This window comes from Leuciscus leuciscus (genome assembly GCF_965113295.1).
Source record: "Leuciscus leuciscus genome assembly, chromosome: 15".
Taxonomy (NCBI): Eukaryota; Metazoa; Chordata; class Actinopteri; order Cypriniformes; family Leuciscidae; genus Leuciscus; species Leuciscus leuciscus.
In genome coordinates, this window is record NC_138739.1 from 37,052,539 (window position 1) to 37,070,179 (window position 17,641).

General features: G+C 39.6%; 1 protein-coding gene across 6 annotated transcripts in view; it reads left to right on the forward strand.

The window, feature by feature from the left end:
• dock3 (dedicator of cytokinesis 3) overlaps positions 1 to 17,641 on the forward strand; it is a 204,258-nt gene that overhangs the window by 112,682 nt on the left and 73,935 nt on the right. For all 6 annotated transcript variants that reach the window (XM_082137785.1, XM_082137786.1, XM_082137788.1 and 3 more), the window contains exons 6-7: positions 11,718 to 11,866; positions 15,532 to 15,616. In XM_082137785.1, coding sequence (XP_081993911.1) covers positions 11,718 to 11,866; positions 15,532 to 15,616 — 234 coding nt within the window. The remainder of the gene's footprint in view (positions 1 to 11,717; positions 11,867 to 15,531; positions 15,617 to 17,641) is intronic.

A 17,641-nucleotide genomic window follows, 5' to 3' on the forward strand; every position in this document is an offset into this window, starting at 1 on the left:
CACCTTCCTTTGGACATACATTATCAGTATAGGTCCATATCTTGCTCAATTTTGAATATTTATGTTTATTATAAATGCTCCCCTATTTTTACATTTAGACTACCGTTATCATCATCTAATGGTGTGTGCACACCAAAAGTGAATTTAATTATTAATTATATGCGAATAGACGCGAATTGGGTGACGAGGTTGCCGCAAACGCTCAACATTTGTCTCAATCGTGTCTTCCGCACAAGTTGAAAAATTTCAACTTGAGCGTGAATTCACATGACGCGTTGTCACGCAAGCCAATCAGTGAACAGTTTATTGACAAGTCCGTGCACTAGGAACCCGTCATCCTCAAGTAACTCTGGAAGCGGCTCCAGTTCCTGGAGTAGACGGTAAAATTGTTGCGGAGTTGTGTGCGCCTCTGGATGGTGCTGTGAACCCAGACACCTCAGCATTTGGGACTTCCTCAACAGGTACAGAGCAGCAATAGTAGTTATCTCCAACATGGTTGATGATGGAAAAAATGGCAGAAAGAAATGTTGTTGGTAATGTGCGTGAAGACACTCCTAATTGCGCGGGTGACGGGAAAAACAAGAAACATTCCGCGAGTAATCTAGAGCAAGTAACGCGATACGAATATTCAATTCACTTTTGGTGTGCACACACCATGGGCCCTATCATGCACCAGGCACGACCGCGACGCAAGTGTTTTTTGCTAGTTTCAGCCCCGACGCAGTTATCATTTCCTCGTCCTGCGCCACGTTATTTAAATATCAAATGCATTTGCGCCCATTTGTGCACCCATGTAGCCTGGAAATCCAGACCCAAATCTGAAAGATTAAGGGTCTGGCATCGAGTAATGAAAATCGCCCAGCTCGAGGGGCGGTACCAAGCATGCATTTGAAAATCTTACTGTACGCAATTGGATAACACTACGACCAATCACTGTTGTGATTGCGCTGTCTCTAGCGCTGCCATCATCTGTTTAGCTCACCTTTGGCCCGCCTATATCAGATACACCGATGTGATTGGCGCAGCACGGCTATAAGGGCATAGTTAATGAGCATCATTACTCAATGCCGGAGTAACTCGCTGAGCAAATTCAAATTGTGCTCTTGCGGGAGCTCTGGATTTACAGGGTAGCAACCATGGGCGTGCTGATCTGAAAACAAGGTGTGTTCCGGCGCACTGAAATTCAGGGCAACTGAAGTAGACTGTGCCATTGACCAACAAAAACCTGGTCTAAAGTCAATGGTGCAATCTTTTTTTTTTTTTTTTTTAAGAGTGCGTTAGTAATATGCGCCTATCCCGTAGATGGTCTGCTTGCACGTTTTAACCTCGCGCACGAGCAGATCCGTTTCCTTGCTAGAGAAGTGTTCAGTTTTTCCGCTTGCAAATTCCGCCATGTAAATAGCGAATCCACAATGGCGCGAGCACAACTGGCTTTTAAAGGGAATGGGAGATGAGACTCTGATTGGTTTTTTGCACGTTACACCATACAAAACACACCCATTACTCATTAAGAGAATACGGACAACCCTTTTAGACCATGCGCCGGGGGCGCAGACCATTTTTCCCGTCGTTAAACTAGCAAAAGTGGAATCGGACATGCCCTAAGTGCACTTGCGCCGTGCGCTTTAGACCATGCCCTTAGATCGTTGAAATAGGGCCCCATGACTTTCACTAAAAGTTAATCTTTAAAGATTACTGATACTGATTCAGTGGGAAGGCTAGCGCTCCTCTATGTATTCGCTCTTATCCCTGTCAGTGTTTTTTTGGGAGTCACGGCTCTGCAAATCATACTGGCAGCGGTTTCCTCCAATGGCAAGCATCCCTGGCAATGCCTCTGCGTTTCTTCTGAGATGGCGAGGGAGGGAGGGAGGGAGTGTGCATGTGGGCTGCCGAGAGCTTCACACAGCGCTAGTTAGGTAACTCCAATACAATGAGGGAAAGAAAGGCAAGACTTCAGGAAGAGGGAATGCAATCACATGCGCTGTCCAAAATAGATTTGCGATAAATTAGAGTGCACGAGAGAGAGAGTTTCTACATGTATACTGCTCGAGAAAGCATGCGCTTCTGTTTGACGTGGGTGGCAGCGTGTGTCTGAATGCGCGTGTGATAGAGAGAGAGAGAGAGAGAGAGAGAGAGAGAGAGGGAGAGACCAGTTGCAGAGAAAGAGGGATCGAGGTATTTGATAGCCTATGATTTCCTCATGTTTAGAGCGGCTGCACTGGAGCATTTTGAGAAGAGACATGTCGGTCTGTAGCGGTAAGTAATTTGAGACCATATAGTGCTTTGATGCGCTTTGCAAGGTATGCTGGACTTGTTTGACAGAGTAGATATTGTGCTTATTAGTGTCAGTTGCATTCAGGCCCGGGGTTATGACCTTAAAGCATGATGCTTTCTGAGGGTTGCTGTGGTACATGAAGCGTTCATGTTTTGTTTTGGTGTCATGATATATTTTATTCAAATTTTTTCATCAAGTTTAATTGCACTTTTATATGGAAAATAAAGCATTTCGTAAAATGAATGCACAGTATCCACTAATATTCAAGTCTTTTGTGCTTGTTTTGTAATATGTGGAAAAGTGGTCATGTTGTTTTTTTCTGTTTAAAGGAATAGTTTGCCCACAAATGACAGCTGTCATCTTTTACTTACCTATGTTGTTCTTAACTCGTTTGCAACAAATTGAGTTGCTCTTTATTATGGATATTAAATAGAGCATTTCGCAAGACAGTATTCACTCATTTTAATGTCTTTTACGCTTGTTTCATGATGCTTTGTTTAGTGGTTATGTTTTTTTGTTTTTTTGTTTTTTGTTTAAAGGAACAGTTCACCCACCAATGACAATGCTGTCACCGTTTACTCGCCCTCATGTCGTTCTAAACTAGTTTTCTTCAAATTGAGTTGCTTTTTTGTACAAATAAAGATAGTATTTGCTAATTTTGAAGTCAGTTGCGCTTGTTTCGAAAAAATGTTGAAGCTGTCCTGGCCGTTATTTTCCATAAAATTTAAGTCAATGTGGACTGGGACTGTCAAGTTTAAAATTCAGACAAAAGTTTAGTCTGATTCATGAACAAATGACTCGCATCACTTAATGCAAGGTTTCCCAAACTGGGGTTCATGAAGGAAGTGCAGGGATTTTGTCAGTTCACGAAAAGCCAATAATTGATTAAATCATAAAAATATCAAATAAATAACTGTAAAAACTGTAAAACACTTGCTCAAAAAGATTAAATATTTCATTTGTTTTCTTGACCATTTACTGACAACCGTGAACAAGCAAATGATTTTAACTTAAAATCCTCAGGTACTTAAAATAAATATTTAAGAGCATTTTGGCAATCACTGATTTAATGAATAATTCAAAAAAGAAGAGTTAACTGTTTGAAATAGTCTGATGAATCCTTTACTGAACTGAATCTATTGTGTATTACTAAACTGCAAGTTCAGTTAGAAGAACACGAGGATGAGTTTTTTTGGGGGTGGACTGCCCCTTTAAGAGCTTATACATGTATTCATTTAGCTGAAGCTTTTATCCAAAGTGACTTGCGGTTGCACTGGTTAGCAGCTCCTTCTCCTCATGTTTCCAAGAAACTGTTAAGCAGAAGATAGAGTACCACTTTAAAGTGTTCATGGCTACTGGAGGTGGAAAGATGTTTCACCTTCTTCAGGTTCCTGGACTGGATCTTTAGACACATTGGGACATCTGATTCATGTTGCATTCATTTCATTTCAGTGAACATGTTTAAAGACTTCGCAATTATTCGTCTTTGTTTTATCATAGAAATGCGGTTTATTGCTTCTAATTATATATTGTGTCAAATGCTGTTGTACATTATAGCTGATCATTATGGTTGATAGTAATTAATCACATCTAACATAAAAGTTTGTATATATATCATATATAATGTGTGTGTGAGTGTGTGTGTGCATATATATATATATCCGATCCGGCGTCTCCGGCATGGGAGGCGAGCGTGCTAACAAAGACGATACAGCAGTCTCTACTGTGCCACTTAAGGTCAGGGCAGTGAGGTTTCCCTGCAAAGCTGACACTAGACCTCACACCCATCCGGGTCACGGCACCAATGTAACCCCTCCAGTCCTTCTCGATCCAGTATCTCTGGCATGGGAGGCGGGTGCGCTAACAAGGACCACAGTCTCTAGCGCGCCTCTTGAAGTCAGGGCAGTGAGGTTTACCTGCACAGCTGACACTAGTTGGCCTCCGTTACACTCACCCCCCTAAACCTCACACCCATTCGGGTCACGGCACCAATGTAACCCCTCCAGGTCCTACTCGCACTGCTCAGAGCGGAACTCGAAGCGGCGTCTACGGCATGAGAGGTGAGCGCACTAACAAGGACCCTATAGCCCGCAGTCTCTAGCGTCAATCACTAGTGGGCCTCTTGAGATCAGGGGAGTGAGGTTTACTCACACAGCTCTTACTAACTTGCCTCCGTTACAGTAGGATGTTGTAGTAGGTTGCTAGGGCTTTGCTATGTGATTGCCATGGTGTTTGGGGTTAGTTTAGAGGGTAGTATGAAACATTAGTAATAGTAATAGTGATTTTCAAAGGCTTTTTAATTTGACCATAACTTTAAAAAGAAGAACTGGTTCAAAAGAATCACTTCAAAAGAATCAGATAGTGTTTGAGTTTAATCTGAATTTTTTGACAAACTCACTTGGATGTTTTCTGTAAGATTAATATAAAAAAGAGCTGCATTTTAAATCAACTAGGTCACACGAGGCTTGTTGCAGGTCTCTGAACAGTTTGTTGCATGTTTTTTCTCTCTGTGAAATCACTACAATACTGTCTGGCCTTCCCATATGGTCTGTCATTTCCACCGCCCTTTGTTGACCCGTAGCAAAGACAGGCAAACACACACTGACTGACTGACAGTCCTGCTTGGCAGAGTGGAACTGCGAGGGAAGTGAGATTGCGTGCCCTGAGCATAGGTCATGTTGGGCCATGAGAGGTTTGATGCTAGCGTGTTAGCCAGTTAGTGCACATACACACTAAGTCACACACTCTCTTATATCCACTATATTATCTACCTAATACCTCCACAGCATACTCACACGCATGTTCTTTTTGAGCTATTTTGGAACATTTTATGCTACCTGACTGTGTTAACATGATACTGCAGTACTTATAATCATCTCAAAGTGTTGAAGCTTTCCAGGCAGGACCCTGAAGTGTTAACTGTAAAAACAGTCATACTGTTTGGAAATTATTCAAACCTTCTACCCTGAAGTTAATGTAGCATTTCAGTCTCAGATGTTGCGACATTCCCATGAGTTGTACTTTAAATTAAGCATTCAGACAAGATAAACTGGCTTTTTCCTTAAAGAACTGTATTTAAAGTGAGAGTCCTGTTACTTTGCATCAGTATTGTCATTTGGCCATTCAACGATTTGCCGACATTTTATAAGTTGCGTATTACCATTTTTCTTTACGCACTGCTAACATATCCTCATCTATTAGTCTAAGATTATCATGTACTATCTTTTTTTTTTTTCGTAACAAAACCTGAACGTCAAACGTGTGGTTAGAAAGAGCCCCTGTGTGTGGGGCGAGATGAGTCGGCTAGCGCAGGTGAGCATTAGCATTAGCACCCGAAGGATCAGCAGTGACTGTACAGAGTGTGGGCGAAACAGTGTGAGTCACTCCATCACTGACTGAAGAGTCTCAAATGGAGGACACGGAAAGCTAATAAATGGCTTTTCATGGTTTACAAATTCATGTTTTGTGTGATATGTCCATTTCCTGTTAGACAAACATGTTAAATTAGGATTTTTTCTCGTTTGTTTTTTAACACTAGCTTATTTGATACTTTCTATAAAATGACAGTTAGTCCACTGTAACTAGACTAGCATGTGTGATGTTATGTTGCATGTGCTGCTGCTAAGTGGTAGCTCTGAGTATCTAGCAATGGTTAAATGCCACCAACCTGAAAAACTTTGATCCTGTTATTGGTTCTTGCTCAGAAGCGCTCATTGTATTCACCCAATTTCATAGAACTGAGATGAACTTGATAGTTTTCTGTTCTCCTGAAAGCAAATGGTCATAATGGGTCAGTTAAACAAACATGTCTTTAAAGGCAACCTATTATGCAAAATTCACTTTTACATGGTGTTTGAACATAAATGTGTGTCGGCAGTGTGTGTACACAGCCACCCTATAATGGAAAAAATCCACCCACTCTTTTTTTATACCGATAAATCATAATCAATGTCTCAGAGCAAGCCGTTTGCAGTTTCTATGCAGTGTCACATTGCACAGGCCCCGCCCACGAGTGCTGACGGATCTGCCCTATTTGCATAGACCCTGCCCTGAGTGAGCTGAACACTCATTTAACAGCAGTGTTCAAGTAAGAAATGTATTCTTATTAAAGCTACTGAAGTTATTCAATCTAAAGCAGTGAGTGATTTACTGTTTTTCTTTTGTTGTTTGATTTATATGAATGGCATATTTAGCAGAAGGTACTGTATATTACGCTGCTTTTTACACAGATCTAATATATACATCAAGCGTAGTGTCAGGTCACGTTAGTCAAGCTCGCATCAGCTGACTCTCAGCTGACTATTACCTATAGGAATATGACGCCTATCACTGTATACATATATAAGCTCCTTCTGTATTATCAGCAGCTATCGCGTTTCTCAGGAGCTCATTACCCTCCTCCCTCCCAGCTCCTCCTCTCGTCAGTCAGTATGGCATTCTGATTCCCCTTGAATCAGACTAAATTCTCTACTTATGTTGTACATTACAATTAATTAATAATATCTGCAATACATTGACATGACCTTGTGTGTATTTGACAGGTTAAGCGCAATAAGACGTGAACGAGAATTTAGTTTAAAGGTGCTCTAAGCGTTGTCACACATTTTTTAGGCCAAAACATTTTATGTCACATACAGCAAACATCTCCTCACTATCTGCTAGCTGCCTGTCCCCTGAACACACTGTAAAAATACGCGATCTCTGTAGACAGCCCTGGCTCCACTAACGGCAAGAAAAACAAACTGGCCCAGCCTGGACCGACAGCAGTGTTCCAGCCAAAAACCGACAATAATGATTTGGGCGTGGGGGTTTGGGGGGTTAGTGCGCGTGCACATGAAGGGGAGTGTGGGGAGTGGAGGAGAGAGAAGCATGAAGAGGGAAGTTAGCTAGAGGATAGATGTCCTAGACAACGACAACGACTAATGTTAAAAATGTATATTCTTGAGAATTTTGATATGGCGACACATGACCAAAGAGACGACATTCCGATGAACAAATAACAAAGAAGAGGGAAAAGGAGAAGGAACATGCTTCGGATGTGTGCGCTCAGAAAACCATATAACAGAAGATTAGAATGATATGGCTTTAAAACACATGCAACGCAGCATAAAATGTACATTTAAAGATACATGCACATAAACAGCACATTCTTCCTTCCACTCAAAACGGACATTTACAACATGGTATAATACATTATCTGTAGGGTATTTTGAGCTGAAACTGCACAGAATTCTGGGGACACCTGAATCTTGTTAAAAGGGGCATAATAGGTCCCCTTTCATGAGAAACACTTTGATGTTATTTGAAGGTACGTTGCTCTCTATGACTTCAGTGGGAGGGAAGAGCAGTATAGAGTGTGGCTGGTCTTATGATGAATATGTGTGCTTATATAGAATCAAGTCCTGCCCTATATACAATGTGTTGTTTTTTTAAATAATTATTTGTGTGAATTATTTATATTTTTAAGTTTCACAAACTATTTTTTTAAGTCTTCATAGTTAAAAATTTGATTTATGTGAATTATTATTTCGATTTTTGTGTTTTACATGCAATGCAAACATAGTAAGTCCCTCCCCAGTCCTGAATGACCCTTTATTGCAACTAAGCTGCAAAAGGGCTCTTATTTTGATGTCAGAAAGTCACATGGCCACGTTGTAACACCTGTCAGAGGGTTTGTAGTCTGCCCAGGTGAAGTAAAAGACGGGAGGCGAGAAGGAAAACACGAGGCACAGAACTGGTATTCGCATCTAGTCTTTATGGTTAGTTCGCACAAGCACACTCTTCACATACATGTAAAAGAGCGGACATAAAACTGGAAAAGAAACACTGATAAATGCTACGAACAAAACAAAAGGAACTGTTGTATAACAGTCAGTTGTAGAGAGGCCATCTCTCTCTTCCAAGCAAATTCTCTCCTTAATCTGAACACAAGAACAACATGCATTCACTCAATAACAATCATGCAACATAGAAGTCGTCATCTTAAAAGCACATCAACATTCATGTCATAAACTGCATTTAACATTAGGTGGCCATTACACCGTGTATTGGCACGTCACTGACTTCTGTTTAGTGTTCGTCAGCTCGGTCTGCTCAGTCATTATGAAATAATAATATGGATTTTAGTATTTCTTCGGACCAGAAGAAGAATATACTATGATTCCAGATGGTATCTGACTAAACAATAAGAGTAAGACATGTGTGAAAGTTTGCCAAACTTCCTGGCTGTGTTGCACCTGCCATTCTGCATGTCCTTCTGGAGGATCCAAGCTTTAGAAGTGAGTGGCTAAAGTTGAGTTTTAATAATCAAGCTGCTCGATCATGCACAGGTGTGAAGTATTTATTTAAAATGGTTTCTTACAAATATTTTCCTACAAGATGTGGATGCATTGACTGAGAGCTGGACATGGTAAAATGTGTTTCAGACACCTTGCACTGTAGCTCAATTCGGTCTCTGTATTTAAAGCCTGTGAGTCATACAGTTGTGGAAAGTGTGATAAATACATGTTCTTCACACGGCTCAGTGATCATTGGCTCCTCTTCCCACACACTCACAAACTGTTCTTCAGCTGTATTCCCTGAAGCACAGACCATGCTTTGCATGTGTGTCTCCATCTAAGCTCTTCAGCTAAATCATCCAAAAATCATGGTATAATGATCACTGGCATTAGAGCAATAAAAATAATATTAGATTAATATATATATATATATATTTTTAATAATATACATAGTGCTGTCAAACTGATTAATCGTAATGTCAAGGCGCTCAAACACCCAGAACTTTGGGGCTTATTGGTTTTACCATTAAGCAGTCTCAAATGCATTATCTGTGGAAAACTACTAGAGATTTACTACCAAAACAGACTCACCAGTCGAGGGGTTTCTTTTCCAAACACAAAAGCTTTGTTGACATTTGAAGTCTCTGTTTTGAATACCCTACTGAAATATCAATGTCAATCCTTGAAGTACTCGTTAATTGACTAGGGACCCCATAAGTGGTAGAGGATCCTGATGGATTGTACTAGATTCAATCCATCTTTCAGAAAATGCAGAGGAGGCGAGGTTCTTGCTGTTGGGGTGTGGGGGAGGCTGTCAATCTGAGCTTTTATTTCAGTTAAAGCTTAAGGATTGATACATGTCTCTCGACAGCCAACTTAAAACAATCATAATCGCATTATACTGCAGAGGCTGATAAATCTGTTTTTCATCGGGGTAAATGGATTGCCATGATCGTGTGTTCTTGGAAGGAGAGAGAGCGAGAGCAATGGAGGGTGGATGACCCCACACTGTGTACTAAAATCTACTTGAGCCAAGATCCCGAAATAACTTACGTGACAGCCATGGGGGAAAGCTAAGCAGAAACATCATGTCTTTTTAGACTAGATCTCATGTGTGAAATCCTTTGTAGAGGCCCAGAGGAGTCTGGGATACATATTTACATATTTCATTCATTTCGTGCAACATATCCGGGTAAATGGAATTGCCTAAATCTCATTGGTCAAATTGAGTCCTATCATTGAGAGACAGTCAGAAGTGTGATAAAGTGTAAGCCGATAAAGTCAATGGGTCAATGTAAATGAGTCAATGGGTGGCAGATTAGTTGAGTCTGACTGGATTGTTAATTTTGATATCAGTCAACGAGATCGGATGTGTTTGGGTCGCTAAGATGCGTTTAGAGCAATGCAATGCTACTTTGCTCCTAAACCCATAATGCCTTAGTCTGAATTTTTCCACAGTAAACTGCGTAGTGAAAAGTTGTTTGAGTAGTTACAAAACAGTAAAGGGTTATCAAAGCAGAGGATAATGGTAACAATATAATACAAGCATCTTGAGACATTACATTTGACAGTAATTGTCTTGAAATGTATTATTGAAGGCTGTACATTTGTTACAAAAGTGATGTTTTGACAGCTGTAGCTGAATTTAGAGTTGGAGAATGTTGTTAGGTTTCTAAAGTGTATCCCCCCAGAACTTCACAAGCAGATTAGTTGATTGTTGGGTGACTAGATGAATAATCAACCATTAAAAACATCCTTAAAAAAGTACATCAGTGCTCCTTAATTAGCCCAACCAACTTCAGCACTATATAGGTCCACCAGCTTGACCAGCACTAACCAGTATAAACCAGCTTGGATCAGTGTGGGAATCCATACTTGTCTAGCTAGCATGGGATGCTAGTTTCCCCAGCAAAGTCAGCCAACTTCATCAAAAAGACTGTGCCGTTCCATCAGCTAGAGGAGCCCCAAACTGGCACTAAGCGACATCCGAACAGGAAGTGGACTTGTGATCTTCAGCTGGTTATTGAGATTCTTCTCCAAAGAAACTTGCCATTAAGACTAGCAGGGAAGGACTCACACTGTTCTGCTTGCATCAGAGAGGAGTAATTATTGCTTCCACCATGAGGAGAGGGAAGCTATCAGTCCCTAGAGCCAGGAACAGTCAGGGGAAAAGGCTACATCCAGTACAGAAGTCCAAGTGAGTATAACAGGGAATTTGATGGAAGTGGCTTTTAGATGAGAGTGTCCAAATCCCATCTGATTTCACCAATAACACACAGTGGAATGAAATAGTGACAGATACTTCATGCTATGTACATGTAGGTATCCAGGGGCACATTCTTGTGAAAGCTCTAGACAAACCATCTTTGTTTCCAAGAGCACGTCAAACTCGAGTCCTGAGATGTTTCGGTGATGGAGGGCACTGGAGACCGCACACACAGCCGGCACAGCATGTCGGTATGACAGACGCACAGATCTGTTCGCTGCATGTCTCCCCGAGGGCAGATGAGGGAGTCATTATCAACCATCATACACAAACTTGAAGAGGAAGCCTTGCGGTTTGGGGCATGTGCTTAGATGATGCTCAGTGGTTGTTCCACGTCTTTGACTATCCGTGTCTTTGATTATCTACAGAACTGCAATTCCAACATCATTTGAAGGCAGCATAACACCATTCTCACTGACGGTGATTTGTAGCAGGGTGACATGAAGTCATTTATATCAGTGACTCAAAAACAAAGTGGAGATGATTATGTACAAATGTGAATGCTGTTAGTGTGGCTGTCCCTTAAAGGCTAATTCACACTGCATCAACAGACCAACGGACATGTTTGTCTGGTTTTGTTGGATCAGTGTGTTACTCCGTCAGCGTCTGATGCCTTTGGAATGGTAGATGAATATGGTGCAGTCTTCGAAGAACCAGTGAATTTCAAGTATCAAGATGTTCTGTAGGACAATGTCAGGAAATATATTTTGCACCTTAACCACAGTTTAAATTGCACTGTGTACAGTATATAATTACTGAATGACCATTTACTGACACTATGGTATGTATAACACACAACTACTGTACATTTGCCTTGTCAAATCTGAGACTAGTTTGTCATGAGTGGATGGATGAAATAAATATTTGTCTCTCTTGTTTGTTTGTTTTTTCTCCACAGAAGCATAAAGTAGACCTCTTTTACAAGCTCCGTCACGTGATGAACGAGTTGATTGATCTGAGGCGACAACTGCTTTCAGGCCACCTGACCCAGGATCAAGTCCGGGAAGTCAAACGCCACATCACTGTACGACTGGACTGGGGCAATGAGTGAGTTACTCTCTTTTACCTCCAAGAAAATGCCCTGCACAAATTCAAATTAAAAACCTTCTCTTAATCGTAAGGAAGAACCAGGAAGATGCCTTAAAGGTGTTGTTAGCAATGTGTGCTATCACGTTAACTTCCACCATTGGTCTAACTCTTGCGGAAGAACCAGCAAAAATACCTTTAATGTATTGTTAGCAATGTTAACTATCATGCTAACCTCCACCATTGGTCTAACTCTTGTGTACAAACCAGCAAAGGTACATTTAATGTGTTGTTAGTAATGTTTGCTATCACGTTAACCTCCACCATTGGTCTAACTCTTGCGGAAGAACTAACAAAGGTGTCATTAATGTGTTGTTAGCAATGTTAACTATCATGCTAACCTCCACCATTGATCTAACTCTTGCAGAAGAACCAGCAAAGGTGCCATTAATGTGTTGTTAGCAATGTTAGCCATCATGCTAACCTCCACCATTGATCTTGCAGAAGAACCAGCAAACGTGCCTTTTAATGTATTGTTAGCAATGTTAACAATCATGCTAACCTCCACCATTGGTCTTGCAGAAGAACCAGTGAAAAGGTGCCTTTAAAGTGTTGTTAGCAATGTTAGCAATGTTTGCTATCACGTTAACCTCCACCATTGGTCTAACTCTTGCGGAAGAACCAGCAAAAATGCCTTTAATGTATTGTTAGCAATGTTAACTATCATGCTAACCTCGACCATTGATCTAACTCTTGCAGAAGAACCAGCAAAGGTGCCATTAATGTGTTGTTAGCAATGTTAACAATCATGCTAACTTCCACCATTGATCTTGCAGAAGAACCAGCAAACGTGCCTTTTAATATATTGTTAGCAATGTTAACAATCATGCTAACCTCCACCACTGATCTTGCAGAAGAACCAGTTGAGGTGCCTTTAAAGTGTTGTTAGCAATATTAGCCATCATGCTAACTTCCACCCTTGGTCTAAATCATGTGGATAAACCAGTCTCTTATATGTCAGACAAAATATGTCAGTTGATATTTTGAAATACATCCAATTAAACAAGTCCATGGGATTGTCATGCATTTGTTCCACCCTCCAAACAATTTGTTGAAATTTATGTCCAGTCTTGGCATGCTTCACTCAATTGATGAGTGTTTAAATAAGCTCTTGTGCGTCATGGAGATTTGCCAGCGCTTTTAATGTGTTAAAGGCCAAGGCCTCCTGAGCGTGGAGTCAACAGAGCTGAAACGCTAGAGATGGATTGCAGCGCCTTTCTCGTCACCCTAAAACAACTTGGCCCAACACAGCGAAGAAATGAGGATAACAGTAGCATATGTCATTCACTGCCTGGTTAAATGTGAATTACATTGAGATTTCAAGTGCAAACACTGAGGCCAAACAAACCAACACAGCATGAGGTTGTTTTTTTAATTCAGAGTAAATTGACTTTTCACTGCGATGAAAGGCGGTCGTGTCTGTCCTTCAGATACCGCCCCCATTTCTAACCTACACAGCTGTGCTATTCTTCACAGCTTTTGAGTGTCAGTATTTACCGCTCTTGCATCATTATTTCATCTTTTTCAGAGATTTTCAAAAGTTTTATGTCCATTATCCATTTGCTTATACTGCAAATTGAGCTTTCAGTCAGCTATGAATTATATTTACAAAAAAATATTAATAATAAAGGTTAGGGTTAGAGTTATATAACAACACTTGTGTAAAAATAATTACTTTTTTTAAGTACATTGTATAAAGTTTACTCTAAAATATACTGTCAAGATTTATTGAATGGGCCGGTTTGTTCTTTTCAGTTATCTTTAACCTCTAGTTTCACCGTTTTTAGACTTCTTTCAAACACATTACAAATCTTAATTATTCCAAACTTTAAACCAGTAGTATATGGCTTTATTATGAATGTAAAAAAAATATATTCTTTGTGATCTTCATTATTGATGATGATTGATTGATGATTATGAAATTCAATAATTTCATAATACAAGCTATTATCTAACGTGTGTAAGTAGACTATGACATTACCAGACCTCCAAGACATAAGTCATGGAGTTCACCTCTTATAGCGACGAATGAAAGCAGAGTTAATCTAAACCAACAATCTTTTAGAGGCCAGATGATCCAGGAATTGTGGTGTATCAGCATCTGAGTCAGGCCCACGTCGACCACTCATCCCTCGTCTTCAATGTCACCTGAAGATTCACTTCTGTGATGAGGCTCTTTGTGGTTCTGGGCTTTCAGCAGTGCATCACTGCCAGGTCTTCAGATCAGCAAACTATATAATTGAGTAAAGGGGATAAAATGGATTTGAGACGCGAGCACTTACCGATATGTTCTATAAATACTTGAAGCGTGAGTTGAAGAGCGTCTCGAGTGTTTTTCAAACAATCTAATCATGTTTTTCATTATGCCTCTCTAAGGTTATCAATTTTCTCTTGAAGTGATCTTGTATTTTTTTCACTTGTAAGTGTCACTGCTATATAGCCTACATTAAATTATTTTGTGTAAGACTTCAAGAGAGTTAATTCAGCCTCAGTAACAAGACATTTATAAATCGAGCAACGCCTTGACGTAGCAAATTAGAGGCATTCACGCTGCAGTTGTGGAGTATATCAAGCTTGTCATTGCTAAAAACACTTAATTGTCACATAATAAGTTTATTACTGTCTGTTTATACAAAGTCGTCAACAAATAGATTTATTTATGCTCTGATACAAGCCAATGATGTGAGATGTCTCTCTGGAGAGCTAATTTGCATTGAGATATTCAGAAAAGATGGAAATTTATACCCCTGGCTAGGCGGAGGCCTTGGGCGATGCTAATGCTAATGCTTTGATTGAGAGCACTACAGCCAGAGCAAAATAAACAAGAGCCACCTATCAATGCCCTAGCAACCACCCAAACACCCTAGCAACCAGCTATCAATGAGCTGAGAACACTTTAACTGTGTGGCTAGTTAGCATTACTAGCATTACTTCTGTTTGACCATTTTCTTCTTAATTAATTAATTAATTAAACCACTTATCAAACACCTAGAACATCCAAACAAATGTAAAACTATGAAAAATAGTTTAGTGATAGAAATGTGTATTTCAACAAACTTTTGATACGACTATTCATCTTCAACCTTTCCTGTGTTTAGATGCTAACCCACTAATGCTAGTCTGTGATTTAGGCTGCTCAGGGAGTTAATGGGGTTTTATTTACGTCTGAGAAGTTCTGGATAAGCCATGTTTATGTTATATTAGGTTACTGTATGGCATGTCATCACTTTAGTTGTGTTATGAGGACAACACCTGTTTCCATAGATCTACAATACGACAGCTGCACATAGCGCTAGCAGCTTCCTATGCATTTTAACCACACGATCCTCCCAATATTAACAGCTGTGATTGGGCAAACCGGGAAAGTAATGTTGAAAACTTGCCTGGAAATGTTCTTATGTCATGTTTTCCAATCTAGCGGCCATCACAACGCTGTGTTAGATATTAGTGTAGCGACTGATGGATATAAAAAGATACGGTATGGCTAAATGCCCGCCACAACAGGTGGACGCAACAGCTTGACAGATTTTCTGTTCTTTTATTATCCACAATATTATCCATTCTAAGTATTTCAGTTTCAAGTAATCTAGTTAATCTCCGTCCTGTTCTTTTCCCGTGTTCAACAGACATTTAGGCTTAGATCTGGTTCCCAGGAAGGAGTTTGAAATGGTCGATGCGGACCAGATCAGCGTTTCAGATCTCTACAAAATGGTAAGTACTCTGTCTGCATTCAGATGTGTGTCCGATGTGTGGATTTTCATCCCTGAAGCGGTAAATCGCTACAATATCCTCTGTTGGATGTTAAAACAACATTTGGTAGATGTTTTTGCACCATTTATGAGTTCAAATGAATGTCAATCTGAGTGTTTTTGTTGCTTTGGATTACTGCAGGTTGTTCAATATGAGTTTATTGATATGTGAGTCATCTGCATAGACAAGTGCAGAAATGAATGTTTTAATGTATTCCTGCAACTGTTTTGCATATGTGCATAATGTAGGCATAATGTGCAGATGTTGCCAAGTTCGCACCTGTAGATTGCGCTGAACGGTTAGAAAGCAGACATGTTTTTAAACACTCCATTAGAGGGCAAATTCCCAAGACGGCTCATCAGAATGAATCATTTGCATATTCAATTTCCCAGAAAGCCTGATTTTAAGCTTTATGGAACTAAGAGACAATATTGGAAATAAAAGAAAAGAAAACCAGCTTTTTAACTTTTTGATTATATCTTTACCCTCGGTAATTCACTTTTAAAAAAAAAATTTCACAACGTTTTATTGGGAACTGTTTTGTAAAATAATGTGAATTGTTTTTTTTTATTAGAAGAATTAAACCGCAAATGTTGCCATTTTCTATTTAATATTTATTATATTTACACAAATAAATGTTTATATTATGTATTTAATCTAATATTTAATATTTGATGTTTTTTAAAGCATGTCAAATGTCATTCAGTTACTTCAATTTTAAGTAAATGTTAAGTAAAAGGCTAAATCAGTGCTTTGAAATGAATCAATGTTTTGAATCAGACTGTTGAAATGAATCAAATTTCACAAATCCATCAGCATTTTTGCCACTAGGTTTAAATCAGAGATGCTAAAATATTCTTTGTCATATGTCAAATATTCTTTCAGTCGTTATGAAACTTCTAAAAGCATATTAAAATAATTTGATATCCATGGTCGCATTTTTCCTCCAACCGTTGGAAGTTCTAAACTTGGTGAAAGATTGAAAGAGGATGGAGGAACTAGTCAAGAGAAATGAGAACTATTCAAAGTGCCTGACTAAGAGGTTTAGCTAACTTTCTGGGATAAATTCAGATGAAAAGCAAGCACTCCGGGTAGAGTAGCTGAATCTCGACTTGGTTTTTAAGTGCACTAGCCAAATGTTGAGGTCACAGAGAGATTTGTATAGCTCGATATGTGGGAGGCGGAGGAGTTTCACACAAATACCAAAAATAAAGAAAGAAGAGAAGAAAGAAGCAAGCTTCTGAACAGAACATAGAGACATAGATGTGAGAAGACTTTTACTTGCCCTCGGGCATCAGAGAGCACTGAAGCTGCAGAGACTCAAGACCTTTAGCTTTCTTAGAAGTTGCTGCTGAATTGTCTCCAGGGGAGCAAAAGATAGATTAAATCAAAGAGCCGAGCTTTTCTCCTTCTGAATTACACGTGCACTGTTCACACAATTTACTCTGTCCATCTAATGTTTTCTGTTCACTTTCAAGATTCATTCCGTAATTTTTTTGTCATTGTCATTCATTTTTGTTTTTAAAGAATTGATTGTATTTGTTTTACTTGTTTTAAACTTCCTTTAAGATTCAGGGATGGTAATGCACAAGTTTCAGGTTTCATTTTGACACATTGAGATGTCAGCCTCATTGTTCCCTTAAACAAGACACTTGCACCAGGCGTCCTTGTACCTATAGTAATGCACAGTATGCATAAATTATCAACACTGTTTTTATTTTACAAAAGAACAAAATAGATATTGATATAAGTTAGTCAGGGAGTGAAGTCTCACAGAAATGTTGTAACATGGCTGTAAAATCTGCCACGCTCACAGTGCCGCAAAGCGCTGTTTTAGATTAATGAGTCCCGCCAGGCGTGCGTTTAGCCTCCCTGATGGTGAAAGTGAGAACAGAAGGAAAGATATTTGTTTTCAGACATTTCTCAATTTGGCCTGAAATCCTCCACTGGGTTTGAAAATGAAGCTCTACTTCACTCCCTTGTTGT